At 36.9% G+C, this 16,196-nt stretch overlaps 1 protein-coding gene and 1 long non-coding RNA gene across 3 annotated transcripts; one reads left to right on the top strand and one right to left on the bottom strand.

Annotated features, from left to right (window-relative positions):
- Window positions 1–929: 929 nt before the first annotated feature.
- LOC104238544 (probable WRKY transcription factor 26) lies at window positions 930–9,859 on the top strand. 2 transcript variants are annotated; one of them, XM_009792929.2, is made up of 5 exons: window positions 930–1,158; window positions 1,340–1,490; window positions 2,328–3,001; window positions 8,690–8,848; window positions 9,136–9,859. In XM_009792929.2, exons 2-5 carry the CDS (start codon window positions 1,392–1,394, stop codon window positions 9,704–9,706), a joined length of 1,503 nt encoding a protein of 500 aa, XP_009791231.2. In that variant the 5' UTR covers window positions 930–1,158; window positions 1,340–1,391; the 3' UTR covers window positions 9,707–9,859. The 2 variants fall into 2 exon arrangements, with proteins under 2 accessions (XP_009791231.2, XP_009791230.2); XM_009792928.2 differs by having other exon boundaries at window positions 1,335–1,490.
- LOC104238543 (uncharacterized) lies at window positions 3,877–7,057 on the bottom strand. The gene is made up of 3 exons (XR_713904.2): window positions 6,884–7,057; window positions 4,584–4,703; window positions 3,877–4,513 (listed from the first exon to the last, which is right to left on the bottom strand). It is a non-coding gene; the product is annotated as an uncharacterized lncRNA (long non-coding RNA).
- Window positions 9,860–16,196: the final 6,337 nt, after the last annotated feature.

The following is a 16,196-nucleotide window of genomic DNA, read 5'->3' as shown; positions in this document are numbered from 1 at the left end:
TTCTGAGTTGGTTGATTCTTCTTAACTTGTATCAACTTGTATCATGTACCGTATTGCGGGTAAATAATGACAACACAACATTGAACGCCATGCACAATCTTAAACTTGAGAAAATAAAAAGGCATAAATTTAAAGAATCTAGATTACGAAAGAAAGGAAGAAGCATATATGCTCCTTGCACTCTGAAAAAAAGAAGTAAAAATATAATTTCAAACTAATTTTCTCTGAGTGCGGTATTAGTTCATGTAGATTTAAACGGGCTTTTAGGTTAAGTTAATCGGTTTGCCCTCGCAACAATAGTAAGCTAGCGATTAAGTTTGATATTGATATGTAAGGAATTTGCTTACTATAGGCTTGATCCATGCAAAACTAAAGATGTTATATACCCGACTCCTTGAAATTCTATAAAAAAAAAAAAATCCTTGTTTTTTCAAGATTTAGAAAATTATTGGAGCTCTTTTGATCTAAGTACTCTAATGTCAATTCGGTTGGTCGTTCCTTTTCCTACGAGTTCCCTGCCAAAATCCTTAATCTTGTTTATTCTTAACCTTAACAATCGTAGCCGCTGATTTAGATCACTTAATGGGAATTGCAAAACTTAACCGTTTCGCTAACTGCATCCAAACCAAGAGTCGACAAATATAATCTTATATAACAACTAGCGACTTTATCGATCTGTTATCCTTATTTACCTTTACTTTAGATAACAACTAGTAGATCGTAATGAAATACCTAACTTAATTTTTATTTTTTTAAGATAAGAAAGGAGTAGATACTAAAACGTGGCCATATGGTCCCTATATTACGCAACCTTCTAAAACCTTCTTTCTCACTTTTCTCGGCTAACCAAAGACGTTCCCTATTTTTATGCTAACCAAATACTTAAAAACTCATACCTAGTAGTTTTTCCTTTACAATAAACTAAAAATAATTCACTTTTCACTCACTCTAGTTATTGGAAATTTAGACTTCAACCAAAGCTTGAGTGTTGAGACTCAAGAAACTGCTCTTAATTAAAGGTGGGAAGTGAATAAATGACTAGTGAAAGTTCGATTGCTCTTAATTAATTATTTGAGGGAGAAATGATAAGCCTAGCATTGGTGAATGCTAGGCAGCCAAATGCGGTTTTAAGGCAATGAGTTCATACAACAAATTAAGGTACTTAAGAAACCATTTAACATTATTCGACTTTAGCAATGTATCATGTGTTGTGAGAATGAATATAAATTGACTACGTTCTATGTTGCTATCAATCTACTAATATACTTTTCTTTTATCTGAGCTTGAAACCTTTATTGTAGAAAACTCTCAATAATTTTTTTTTGGAATTGAAGCGCAGTTATTGTTGAACGTTACTTTCAGAAAGTTGCTAGCCTGGGTTACCTGTAGCCATGTCGTCACTCCCTTGTCGGCCGGCTGTCCTAACGATACCTCCCGGCATTAGTCCGGCAGCATTGCTTGATTCTCCGGTGATGTTTCCAAATTCAGTGGTATTGCCTTTTTTTTCCCTCGTTAAATTCAAATTGGAAATTAGCTTTTTTCTTTTCGAAAATTTGAAATTAGTTCAGCTAAAACAAAAATGAAATGGACAATAAGAACTAATTAAGTTCCTTGTACATGAATAGTCCTGAAAGAAAGGGAAAAGAAAGGAAAATGGAAAAGAAATTACGCATGCATGCTAGTCAACATCATATAGTTAGAATATTTGTTTGAAAGTAGTCTGAGCAATTTAACATTGTGCTGATGTTCTAGAAAATTTATTCCTAATATTTTTTTTTAATGTGATTTTTGAGTAATTTTGTGCTACCCCACTCCCTCCCTCCATCCCCCAACAAAGTAAATTCATAAGATAAGTCTTGCCTTTTGAAATAACTAAAGAAGTTCCTTTTTTTCACCTAAAAATTGAGATAAAGTATTATGGTCACTCCTCCATAAATTCACATATTGGTTTGGATAAAAAGCTACATATGTCGAGAAGAGGTCAATTGAATATGTATATATGTCAAATACTGCATTAATGCATATATATTAAATCTTGACACCCTAAATGAAATTCCTGACTTTGCCATTATACGTGACCACTCTCACTCTCATCCTTATTCCAGTCTAATATGATAAAACAATTGCACACTCTTTAAATGGATCGACTATCTTAATCCAATCTGATTTTGTTCTTTCCTATTAGAAATGGTCTAGGTTCTCAATGTTTTACTTATTATCAACTATATATCTCATTGATATGTTGCAATGTGTACCACATGCATGGAACTTTAGCTTAGTATATATATGTATTGGTATGTAAGTTTTTGTATTCCCCTCAATTGCAGACACCTACTGAAACAAATGTACAACAAACTTTGAACAGCATTGAGTTAACAAATAAACAAATCCCTCAGCAAGAAGAATTTACCAAGAAACAAAACCAATTTGAACAGAAGGGTGTTTTTATTTCTAACATTATTCCTAGCAGTTCAGATGATGGATTCACATGGAGAAAGTACGGACAAAAGCGCGTAAAAGGGAGTAATTTTCCAAGAAGTTACTATAAATGTACTCAGCAAAGTTGTCCTGTTAGGAAAAAAGTAGAGTGTGCACCAAATGGACAGGTTATAGAAATTGTCTACAATGGTGCTCATAATCACCCAAAAACTCAATCTATTCGACAACCAAGTATGGATAATTCTTATGCTGTTAGGGACGTGAAGGAAATAGGCCAAGAAAATGCATCAGTTTGGAGAAATCAGCAATTTGAGTGTAATAAGAATATTACAAATCACAGTGCTAATGGTCTAAAAAGAACATCCTCTGCATCTGTCTTGACTGAAGTTTCTGATCCAATGTCAACCAATCCAAAATCCATGAATGTGTTTGAATCAGCTGGAACTCCTGAGCTTTCTTCTACACTTACTAGTTATGATGGCGACGATGGAGATTGGGCCACTCAAGAAGGTACTTTCCTTGGTGATGATGTCAATGAGTATGAATTAGAGACAAAAAGAAGGTACCTTTTTCCTCCCACTATTCTTCTTTCGCTTTATCTATTTTTGAAATGAGTTTAAAAGGAGTTTTATACCACCAGATCGTTTAAAAGATAACTACACACAACCGTCTATGAAAAAATGGGATCACTAACCTAGAAAATAAGGCAGGTACTAGCCATAACATGTCAAAATACACTAATAGTAGTTAAAAAAGTTTTAGAGGAGGGTTATTGTGCGAGCGTTTACAACACTAATCGTTTAACACTACTAAAAATCAGGTGATTCCCGACCGAAATCGGTCGGAAATTGATAATTTTCGACCAAATTCCGACCCTTTTTAATTGGAAGGAAAAACAATGGTCGCAAATGCAGACCGACCGCAATTGGTCGCAAATTTCCGACCGAAATCGGTCGGAAAATATTGGTCGAAAATGTCCGACCGCAATCGGTCGATAAAATCCAATGCGCTGACTGGCAGTCAAACTTTATTTTCCGACCGAAATCGATCGGAAATTATTAAATATTTTTTTTAATTTTCAAATTTCCGACTGAAATCAATCAGAAATTATTATTATTTATTTATTTTTAATTTTAGTTTTCCGACCGAATTCGGTCGAAACTTTTAAAAAATAATAATATTATCTAATTAAATAATTATTTGTAAATTGTTAATTTATTTAAAAAATAAATATAAATTTATAATTTCTGGGCAAAAAAAATAATTTCCAACCGTACTCGGTCGGAAAACTGGGTAAAAACTAGGCAGAAAATGGTTGTTTTTAAGCTACACTACCTGCCAATTTAAACCAATATACATCCTATAATGGCAGCTTACATTGCTGCCATTCAACCATGAAAACTCAATAAAATAACTAATAACCACCAACAACAACAATTAACCAACAACTAATAACCACAACCACAACAACTAATAACCACAACAACAACTACTAAAGTGTTCAATAACAATATAATCATCATTCAAATAACCAACAACAAAATACTGACAAGTTCACAACTTTGTTTAACAATACACAACATTCAATGAGTTTTTTATGTAGCATCATCTTCATCTTCGGTCCTAGGACCTTCATCGCCGGCAGGTGGGGAAGGAGGAGGAGACCGGGGAATGGGGAAAGCACCATAAGCAAGAAGATTGGCCAGCTTACCTTGAAGGAGATCAAATTGTTTGTCCCTCCTTTCTAGCTGACCTTGAAGGGTATCAAAATTCTTCTTTTCTCTAGCCTTGGTCTCTTCAAGCTCTGCTGTCAGCTTTGCGATCTTCTCTTCCATAGACGATATAGCCGAACTATCAATTGCCTCGCCTTAGGCGGAAGTCCCTATACCTTGTAATCCAGTCCTATAGCGCCGAAACGATTTATCTGAAAGTCGTATGCTATCCCCTTTTTAGGACCACCGACAGTACTCAACCATATCCTCTTCTCTTCTTCATCTGAAATGGGCGGTCGCTCGCGTTGCTCATTTAGTGGCAAGCTCTGAGTGTACTCCTCCAAATTGATCTTGTAGCGACCCTTTATTTAGAAGATAGAAAATTACTAACTATATAATATTATAAACATTTATAGTAGTTATGAAACTTACATGTGTAGTCTCTGCCCGGTCCTCGACCCATCTAGTTTGATCTGCCGGTGCCTTCTTCTTCCGGATGTGAGTCTCCATGAAGAACTCATCATGACTCATCTTCCTCCCCAATTTTTTTTCCTACAAATATAATAAACGTGTTTACGAAAACTATAGCTATACTCGCATTTTGTTGTAAAAGCAGAGTAATTTAAGAGATAGGAATTTTAAGTAACTAGATCCTTGAGAGAAACATAGAATAAAAAATATGACATGAAGGTGGGATTATATGGAGTCCACTTGAGCTTTACTGAAAAAAACTTTGGTTTTTGATAGCCTAGAGCTGGTTAGTCTATATAATGTTTGGCCATACAACTCCAAGGTTGTGTTCTAGTTCCAATATTCTCTAATTAGTTTGTGTTATATGTTAACCATTACTATGTTCTTTCCCCTTCTAAAATTGTGGTCTTCATAATCTAGGAATAAGAGGTAAGTAATGCATCGACTTCACAACAACATTCTTCCCGCTGGAAATCCGCTTAAAACGAGGTTTTTCACAAAATTTACAACTTTCTAAATCTGCATCACCCTTATAATACAACATGCAACCATCTTCATAACATTCAATTCTCATAGACGAGAGTCCTAATTTAAAAACCAATCTTTTAGCCTTATAGAAATCTTCAGGTATGTTGAAATCTGAGTCAACTAGTTCACTCATAAGGCCAATGAAAGAATCCATTCCTGTTTGAGAAATATTGGTATCTGATTTGATACTTAATAATCTAACCGCAACAGACTGAGAGTGCATACTCCCTTGTTTTAGTGGACGACTAGCAGCCTCTAACTGTTCATAAAAATATTTTGCTTCTTCATTAGGAGGTTGTTCAACACTTTCGTTGGTTTCAAAATCGAAGTGCATCCCTAGAGCATCCACAACCATTTCATGGTATCTCGGATGTTGAACATTATTCCCCACCAACCTACTACTTTGACCAACTACATTATGAAATACACCATCAGTACCATCAATCTCTCCATGACTAGTCCACACAAAGTAATTATCCTTAAACCCTTTTTGATAAAGATGAGTCTTAACATCCTCTGGTCCAAAATAATACAAACACTTGCACTTCACACAAGGACTCCTAATCAACCCTCCAATCCGAAACGGTTCAAGTGACATTGCATGCGTAATAAATTCTTCAACCCCTTCTATAAATTCCTCCCTCAAAAACCAACGATTAGGATAATTCCTATTATACATCCAACTACGATAATCCATTTACATAAAGAACGAATAAATTACATGTTGTATTGATCATAATTCAAATTAATGGTGCGGACAAACGATTAAAGAGAAGACAAATACTTTATTTGGTTGGAATATTACATGTCTTTCAACAAAACAATGATAGTTGACACTTGAAAGCAACACAACTTGTATGAGAACGACACAATTAAGCAAATACAAGCAGAACAGAGAAAGAAAAAAGTAAATATGAATTTGTTATTAACACAAGGGTAGTAAGATATGAATTTGTTATTAACACAAGAGTAGTAAGATGTGAATTTGTTTATTTGACAGAACACCGTAATACTAAACTACATATCCATTCAATCAAAATTCTATCCAAATTACACTAACAGACCTTATTTTATTACTTGAAAAAAGAAAATAATTTTCAGCAAAACTCCTGCAGTTTAAAGAGGAGTAAAAGCACAAACATGTACATCAATCTACAATCAATTAATATTTAAAAAAAGAACCTAAGTAATTAACCCCCAGCATATCAAAATAACCATCAAAAGAAACACAATCGTTGCCAAAAAACAGCGCATTTGTTTGCAATGCTCTAATTCTATCAATCAATTAAGACCTTATTTGAAATTGATCTTCATGGACTATTTAGGTCCTCATCATAACACTCAACTGTAAGTGGTCAAGCATATTTTCCAAGTTGGGTAAATTAGTTAGCTAATACTCTAGTGCAAGTTCTTAAGCATATTTCCTATGTGGGAAGCAGTGAGACGGAACATACATAAACAACAGATCAAAATTTTATTTCAAAAAATAATGAGCAAATGAGCATGTACAAATGACAATGTACTAGGCACCGTTACAAAATATAGAAAGAAAGGATTGAACTTTGTAGAGACCTCAATCCTAGCTAGTTCGTAAAAGAGAAATCAGAATAACAAGAGGCTCCGTAAAAGACCTAACTAGGGTTCCGTTTTTCTCTAGACTGAAACGGCCCAAAACAGATCCAGAAAATGCATCTCTAAAATAGTTAGAGAGGTGGAAGAAAAAGAAAACTTACCAGAGATGGAGAGGAGCCTGAGTACCTACGCTGGCCGCTTGGATTTCCGACGACGATGACGATGGCCGCTTGGATGAATGCCGACGATGATGGTGAAGCCTGTGATTAGCGGCAGAAGCAGAGAGGCAGAGAACGAAAGAGAAAGGAAAATTGTTAAGTTAGGGCCTTTTGCCTGACATTCCATTACTAAAACAAACTTATTTTTTAAAATAATTGTAAAACTTAATGATTAAATTCTAAAATAATTCTCTCACTTATAAATATTATATTGTATAACAGAAATCATAATGCACAATTAATAAAATTCTAACTAACAAATTAGCATGAATCAATATCAAATTTATAATTATTTAGAATTTAACACGTAATTATATAAACAAAAATTAATGACCCATAATTTTCAATTTATAAGCTAGTTAATTGTTGTTGTTGTACACTAATATTACTTAACGATACCACTAATAAACCTCCACTTACTTTAATTATCAAACTAAAGATAAACAATCACACACATTTCTCACAAATATCATTAATACACTTCCATTTAGTGTATAATTATCAATATATCGGCTAATCAATAACTAACGTTACTTATATAAGGATACCACTAGTTCATTGATTGTTAATGTTACTTAAGGATACCATTAATGCAGTTCTACTTACAATAATTATCAATTTAAGATATATATATATATACACACACACTATACATTTAGGTAGTGTGATTGCGAATTTAGAATAAATCATCGGCAAATCCACTTATGCTTATTGTAATTATCAATTTATATAAGCTAATTGTCACTAATACACTTCTACGTAATAAAATTATCATTTTAAGGTCGAATCAAACCTAACATTACTTAAGGATACTACTAAAGTACTTATACTTAGTGTAATGTCAATCTATAAGCTAATTACAACTAATACACTTACTAATTACTATAAGCGACAGAAAAAAGTCCGTCGGTACTGTTGCGTCGGTAAACAACTGTTTTTTAGTAGTGTGTATAGTATATATAGTATAGTATAGCATATATATTTATATATTACTTAAGGATACTACTATATCACTAACACACTTCTACGTAATATAATTATCAATTTACGGTCGAATCAAACCTAACATTACTTAAGGATACTACTATATCAAATATATATATAGTATATCGAATATAGCTTATATTTATATATATAAGTTATAGTAAATATTGTTTATTTACATACACAATATAATTAAATTTATATATAAGCATTTTTCCGACCGAATTCGATTGGAAATATTCAATTATAATTTTTTCGGTTGGTTAATTAAATATATTAAAAAAAAATCAAAGTTTCCGAATTCGGTCGGAAACTTGGAAATATTCTAATAAATAATTATTTATGTACAATGTTGACCAAATATTTGACCACTTTCCGACCGAATTCGGTCGGAAATATTGAGTTATAATTATTTCGGTTTTTTGTCTTGCGCGGGAAACAAAAAATACAAAAAACAATTTGGAAATATTTTAATAAATAATTATTTTTTACATTATATACAAGGTTGACCAAAAATTTGACCAGTTCCCGATCGAATTCGGTCGGAAATTTGAAAATATTCTAATAAATAATTATTTTTTACATTATATACAAGTTTGACCAAATATTTGATAAATTTTCCGACCGAAATCGGTCGGAAAGTTTATTTTTTTGCTATTAGTCACTTTTGTTGTCTTTTACGACCAAATACTCTTATTTCCGACCGATATACGGAAATCACGTGATGTCTAGTAGTGTAAGTTGTGGAATTACCTTTGACTTCAGGAAGAAAAAAAGTTATTCAGCCGAACCGAGTTTACTATCAAGAACAGTGAGAGAACCAAAAGTAGTCCTCCAGGTAGAGAGTGACATCGATATTCTTGAAGATGGCTATCGCTGGAGAAAATATGGCCAAAAAGTTGTCAAAGGGAACCCAAACCCCAGGTATCTATTTATAAGATAACATGTCAAATGCATAGTTGTAGTTCCCTCGACAGCTTTCTTTTGATTCTATTCTCTTAACTTCTGGAAGGGGCCTTGACATAACTGGTAAAGTTGCTGCCATGTGACCAGGAGGTCAAGGGTTCAAGCCATGGAAACAGCCTCTTGCAGAAATGTAGGATATGGCTGCGTACAATAGACTCTAGTGGTCCGGCCCTTCCCTTAATGCACCGGGCTGCCTCTTAACTCAGTTGAAATTTATAAAGAAATGTTTCACGTGTCCTGTGTAGGAGCTACTATAAATGTACCAATGCTGGATGCATAGTGAGAAAGCACGTGGAAAGGGCTTCAGATAACTTAAAATCAGTAATCACAACATATGAGGGAAAACACAACCATGAAGTGCCTTCAACAAACAAGACAAATGGTGTTCCCGGACACATTCGTTCAGCATCCACGTTGAACGGGCAACCTAATTGCATGACATCTCGAAAAAGTGTCAAAGGTTCAAATTGCAGAATGCAAGTTCAAGATCTTCCATTTCCATTCGAACGAAAACCTTTCGTTGGAAGTGAATATTTAAGGCCAAGTTTTGTTGGAAGTTACCTCGGAGACTTGAGTTTTGGAGCTTGTTCATTGCAACTTCCGAATTTTCCATTGCCATTGCCATTGCCATCGCGAATGAGTTTTCCTGCAAGATTAAACGAGCCTCCTCTTGGTGACTTTCATTTGAATAACCATCACTTACTGCCAAATGGCGCATCCAATTCTTTTCTTGCAGTTGGGAATATGCAACATATTAACGATGACAACAATAATTCAAGTCTCCTTAAAGCCAAAGAGGAGATTCAGTGGACCTAGCTCTGTCTTCTGATACATCGTTCAATATAGATTTTATTCTAGATTTTATTCTAGTAGATGCATCTGCACTCATTGCTTTCGACTTAAATAGTACATATATAGTACCAGGTTTGGGAATATATGTATTTATCCTATCAGGGTGTCATTAGCCAATCCTATGACACAACAAATATAACTTACAATAGAGTGGCCAGGCATACGAAGGAGAATTTGTATCTAAACATAAAACAAACCTATCACATGCACTAATGCACCACATGTATACAAAAGAAAGGCAATAACTGTGCATATTGTTGCTACCGCACGCACACACAAGTATATGTGATCGACAAATAATAAAATAATAAGTCGAGTGTCGAACTCACAGAGACTTGTGTCAATTACTCACTAATTTCACCAAGATTGTTATTCAGTCGAGTAAATCAGAGTTTAAAAGTGTAATTATACTAAGCAATGAATATAACAAGTAGCTAATTAGTCAAGCAGAAAATGGTTGTTACGTATTAAGTAGAGATGAACATTACAGGGTTGTGATCGATTTGCCAATCCTATTGCGCTCAAATTAACTCTCCCTTTCATACAATTCGCTTATGGTTGCTAATTAATCGAGTAATTGCTCTCGTAGTTGTCACGACCCAAAACTCGACCCGTCTTGATGATGCCTATCGTGAAACTAGGCCAGCCTCAACTCAACAATCAACCCGATAATAATAAGTTTGAAAACATTTACGGAAACTTTTAACAGTTAAAGAACTATTTGAATCATAAGAAATTCCAAGAATAAATACAATCCAGCCCAAATCTGGGGTGTCACTGAGTGCATGAGCGTCTAAGAAAAAATACATAGTCTATTATAATGTCTAAGGGAGCAACTGAAATACAATTGGAAAGTAAGGTGGAGAGCCAAGGTCTGCAAACGTCGTGCAGATACCTCAATAATCTCCTAAGTCAGAAGCCTCGATCAACCACCGCCACTGGCTCCAAAGTGCCTGAATCTGCACACTAGGTGCAGGGGTAACGTGAGTACACCAACTCAGTAAATAACAAGTCCAACCTTTGGACTGATAGGTAGTGACAAACTTAACATCCTCAAAGATAACAGAAATAATGAACAGAAACTTAGGCATGCTTTCAATTAAATAAGCAACTCGAACAGTAAAACAGAGCAAGTATGAACAAGGTAAAGGACTGTGACTCTACTACATCTACATGTCAATGCACATAATGTACGAAATGCACCATGCTGAGTGCCTCATGTGCCCACAATCTCAAATGATCGTCCAGTCAGTACTGTATATGGATCGTACGACCCAGGGAAGATCCATCCCGGAATACATACATCTTTGACAATAGTCACTCGGTACTGAGAAAGGCCATTCCAGCCTAGAGAGAAGATCCATCTCCAGATAATATCAATAACAACCTCACAACCACTCGGTACTGTGTATGGCTCACAAGGCCCAGGGAAGATCCATCTCGGAATATATACACATTACTGACAACAGTCATCTAGTATCGAGGAAGGCCATTCCAACCTATAGAGAAGATCCATCTCCAAATATAAATACTTCGGATAAGATCCATGTCCAGGGAAGATCCATCCCTCAATATCATCAACTGCGCTCACTGGGGGTGTAAAGGCTCTGGAGTGGCTTCTCTTAGCCCAAGCGCTATAACAAGCCAACAAAGGCATGTTCAATATCTCGTTGTGGTATGCAGCCCGATCCCATACTGTCACTCAATATTAGGCTCTCGGCCTCACTCAGTCATCACTCTCCAGTCTCACACACACGGGCTCAAAATGTCATGATGCTAGCCCGAACAATGATATGATATGTCAAATAACAATAATCGAGACTGAGGCATGATATAATATGCATGAACAGGACTGAGTACAAAATATCAATGAAGCTAATGATATGACAATAAGAAACGACCTCTCGGGACTCAACAGTATTGGCGTGAAGCCTTAACATGATTATTAACATGATTTACATCTCATTAACTTAATCACATAGTTATAACAATGATATCCACAAGAAAGAGTCACTAAGCGGTGCCATAGAGTGATCCAGGACGCGACACGGTGCATGCCCGCACGTCCATCACTTGGCATCTGCGTCACCTCAATAGTAATCATAGAACACATAGTTCGGGGTTTCGAACCCTCAGAACCAAGTTTGGAAGCGTTACTTACCTCAAGTCAAGCCAAACTCTAGCCCGCGATGCCCTTGCCTCTCGATTCGGCCTCCAAATGCCTCAAATCTAACCAAAATTCAGAACCATAACATCAATATATGCTAAGGGAACAAAGCCCACGCGAAAATAATCAAATTACATCAAGAATCCCAAAATTGGTCAAACCCGACCCCCGGTCCCACATCTCGTAATCCGATGAAAATCACATCAATAGAATCTTTATCCTCCCATGAGCCTATACATACCAAGAACATCAAAATCGGACCTCAAATGGCCTCTCAAATCACCACTCAAAGCTCTCCAAAACTCAAGCCCTAATCTCCCAATTCCTTCTCTAATTACTCCATTAATTTCTTGCTTATACCATGGAATAATTGCCATAAACATAAGATACAAGGTCCAAGTGGCTTACCTCACTAAAAACACTTAAATTCCTCCTAGAAATCTAAGTCTCCAAGCTTCAACTCAGTCAAAAAAGGTGGATAAAAGACTTAAATTCGCAAAGTGAGGTTTATATAGATTCTGCCCAGCGATTTCGCACCTGCGGTCCATTTCCCGCACTTGCGGGACCGCTTCTGCGCTCCATCCAATTGCTTCTGCGGTTTTCACTTAATTCTTCTTAACCGTATCTGCGATCCCTACCCGTACCTGCGGTCACGCAGGTGCATTCCTTCCTTCGCACCTGCGGCTCCTGCCCTTTTCACTTGTGGACGCATCTGCGGCTGCTTCCTCGCTCCTGCGGACAATGCACCAGTGGTCCCTAACTGCGGGTGCGGTTATAACAGAACCAACAACTTCAGCTTCAGCTTCCAAATTTTTAAACTTTCCGATAACCATCCGAAATCATCCCGAGGTCCTCGGGACCTCATTCAAAAATACGAACAAGTCACATATCACTATTCAAAATTATTCCAACCTTCAGAACACTCAAAACAACATCGAAACACCAAATCACCCTCGGATTCAAGCTTAAGGATTCTAAAACTTCCGAATTCCGCAACCGATCCAAAAACCTATCAAACCTTGTCCGATTGACCTGAAAATTTGCACACACGTCACAAATGACACGAAGGACTTACTCCAATGGTCGGAATTCCATTCTGACCCCGATATCAAAATTTCCACTACCATTCGGAAACTCCAAATTTTCAATTTCGCCAATTCAAGCCTAAATCTACCACGGATCTCCAAAATGCATTCCGATCACGCTCCTAAGTCCCAAATAACCTAACGAAGCTATCCGAATCATAAAAATCCAAATCCAAGATCGAATACTACGAAGTCAAAACTTGGTCAAACCTTTCAAATTTAAAGCTTCAAGCTGAGAATTGTTCTTCCAAATCTATTCCGATTATCCTGAAAACCAAAACCGACGACTTACATGAGTCATAATACATCATACGGGGCTAGTCATGCTCGAGAACTGGCGAGCGAAGTGTCAATGCTCAAAATGACCGGTCGGGTCGTTACATCCTCCCGCACTTAAACATACGTTCATCCTCGAACGTGCCCAAAGTTGTTTCAAAAGCCATCAAATCATCATGTAACCTCACTATGCACATACTCGGGGGTGATCCCACGTCACCTCACCCATATAGGTCTGATAGCACAACATAACTAAAATTTTGCATTCCAACCAAGCCCATAAACCTTAGAACCAAATTTCCACTTCTGAAATTATCCATAGGATCAGAATCTCACATCTATACACTGAATAAGTCCGAACAAGCTGTATCAAACCATATCCATACCCAAGAAGCAATTACATGATATACCACATAACTCAGACACTTGTAGCGATAACTTCTAATCACAACAGTTGCTCAAAACATCCGAATAGCGATAATAAATCTCTTATCAAATAAATCCCCATTACAACACTTTCGTATATTGCCAATGATGAATGAAACACGCAGAAAGTCATAACCATTCCTCAGATTAACCATTCATGAAGCACCCTCTCCTTTGGTAAGGACCATAGTAAATTTCTAAGCCGAACATCGATATTATCCTTCCAACATGCAAAAATTGAATCTGATAGTATTCTTTCTAGATCCCAACGACCTCATCTCATCTATTACGGCTACTCTAATGACATGACACATTGATACAATCTCAAGCCACAATCCGTGCAACCCGTGCACCAATAAGCAACAGTCCAAATATACTCAAATCATGGAAAGTGACTTAAATGAGAGAGTTGTACCACAAGCTTACTAGTACTACCACAACATGATGCTAAGAATTCATCACATACCGTAGAACCAAAACACACGAATCTAACCCGGAGGATCATACTTCCACATAACTTCGCTGCAATACGCGACCCTATCAAAATACTATCCCACATGAAACATCTCACGTCACCATACTCAAATTCAACTACCACACACAATTTGATGTCTAGTACCAAAAGCAAATCATATAACCACGGAGAAGCAACAGACATGATATCATGCAAACCCGAAACGACATAGCCAATAAGCCATCCACTGAGAAATACCCAATACTCTTCCCGATTGAATTCCACTATGAGACCCCAATAGAACCGCAACATATGTGCCTATAACGAACAAATCATAACGCCTCACAACACGGAAGGTAACTCATAGATCACCCTAGAACACTAATAAGCTCCATAACAATTGAATCAACACATCCCTCAACAATAGCAACTCGGAGTCAACAAAGCCGACTCGATGTAGAACACACATCCATATAGGCCTACCAATGAACCCCTTATCAAGGAGTTCCTGAAGCTACCCCTTTAACTCCGTCGGTGCCATATGATATGGTGCTCTACACCAAATTGATACCGAAATCCACAACCCTATCCGGCAACATGCCTGGCAGAAGGAAACACATCCGGAAAATCCCTCACCACCGGAACTGAATTAATAGTAGAAGTCTCTATACTGACATCCTTCATGAAGGCCAAATAAAAAAAAAGAGGCAACCCTTCCCAACCATCTACTGGGTCTTCAAAAATAAAATCACCCTATTGGGAACATAATCTATCGAACCTCGCCACTCAATCTGTGGCATCCCCGGCATAGCCAACGTCGCCGGTTTAGCGCAATAGTCCAGAATAACAAGACATGGAGACAACCAGTCCATACCCAACATCACATCAAAATCTAACATACTAAGCAACAAAGGATCCACTCGGGTCTCCAAACACCCCAATAATCACCACCCAAGGCTGATACACGCGGTCCACAACCACGATATAACCTATTTATGAGAACTCCCAGTCTCCAAATCCATATCGCACACGAATCACCATATCCGATCCCAACTCCACTGCCCGAATATACACACCTTTAATACCCAATCATTCCATGAGGGACACTCCTAAAATTCTTCTGTGCCATCAAGCCAACTCGAATATCGACAGTCGATTAAACAAGAGAGTGCCGCAATACCAATGATGTATTATTAACTCAATCACATTGCCCTTTCCGAAATGTATGCCATTTTCAAGCCACACCAATTAGCAATATCATTTGCCAAATCATCTGAAACTGCATGCGCTGCCTAAGAATTTATGACCTTCCTTTCATAACTGAACCGTGACCTTACACATGCAAATCTTGACCCTATGAAACATACCGCATATACCATACCATCCTAGGACAAACATGAGAACTTCATATCCATTCTGAGCCACCAGCAACTACGTACTCAACTAGCCGAGAACTTTTCATTTGATCCCATCTAGAAGAAAATCACTATTCATCACATGCTCCTCACACCATATACATCTATAGCCATGGTAGAAACCATCAAGAATTCCTCGAATCCCACTTGCACAAAACCAAATCATCAGAACTGAATTCTTCTAACTCAACCAAGCCACGCAATTCACCAAAAACCCAAGAGAATTGCCACGAAGCACCTGTAGAAACTCAGTACCTCATAAGCACCCAAAGAACTAATCATATCCCTTACTATGCCGATCCGTCCTACTACCAAGATGTCCTATTTATCGAAGTTACTTCTAAATTTCTTTCAAATTGATATTTCCCTTACCATAATACCGCAATCCTCACCCTGACTCACCACACGAGACTCAAGCATGAAATCGCACCGTCTAAGTCTTATAAGCCACTGAATACTCTCTTAAATATTCCTAAATGTACCATGTTCAAAATACTTACCCTGAAGAGACTTCCTGCGAATCTAAATCCATTACCTTCATCTTCCTGATACTAATGTGTAGAATCCATAATGATATGGAAATGCCACAAGTCTTGAAACTCTCCAATGTAAACCTCAATTTTTGGCCAAA

This window comes from Nicotiana sylvestris, chromosome 5 (genome assembly GCF_000393655.2).
Source record: "Nicotiana sylvestris chromosome 5, ASM39365v2, whole genome shotgun sequence".
NCBI lineage: Eukaryota > Viridiplantae > Streptophyta > Magnoliopsida > Solanales > Solanaceae > Nicotiana > Nicotiana sylvestris.
Note: the sequence above shows the minus strand (reverse complement) of the source record. Positions and strands in the feature narration are given on the sequence as shown.

Excerpts from the sequence above, each read along its gene's own strand:
- LOC104238544 (XM_009792929.2), top strand. The coding sequence starts at position 1,392 with ATGTCGTCACTCCCTTGTCGGCCGGCTGTCCTAACGATACCTCCCGGC. Across the intron at positions 1,491-2,327 it reads TGATGTTTCCAAATTCAGTG|ACACCTACTGAAACAAATGT; the intron begins GTATTGCCTTTT and ends CCTCAATTGCAG. Across the intron at positions 8,849-9,135 it reads AAAGGGAACCCAAACCCCAG|GAGCTACTATAAATGTACCA; the intron begins GTATCTATTTAT and ends TGTCCTGTGTAG.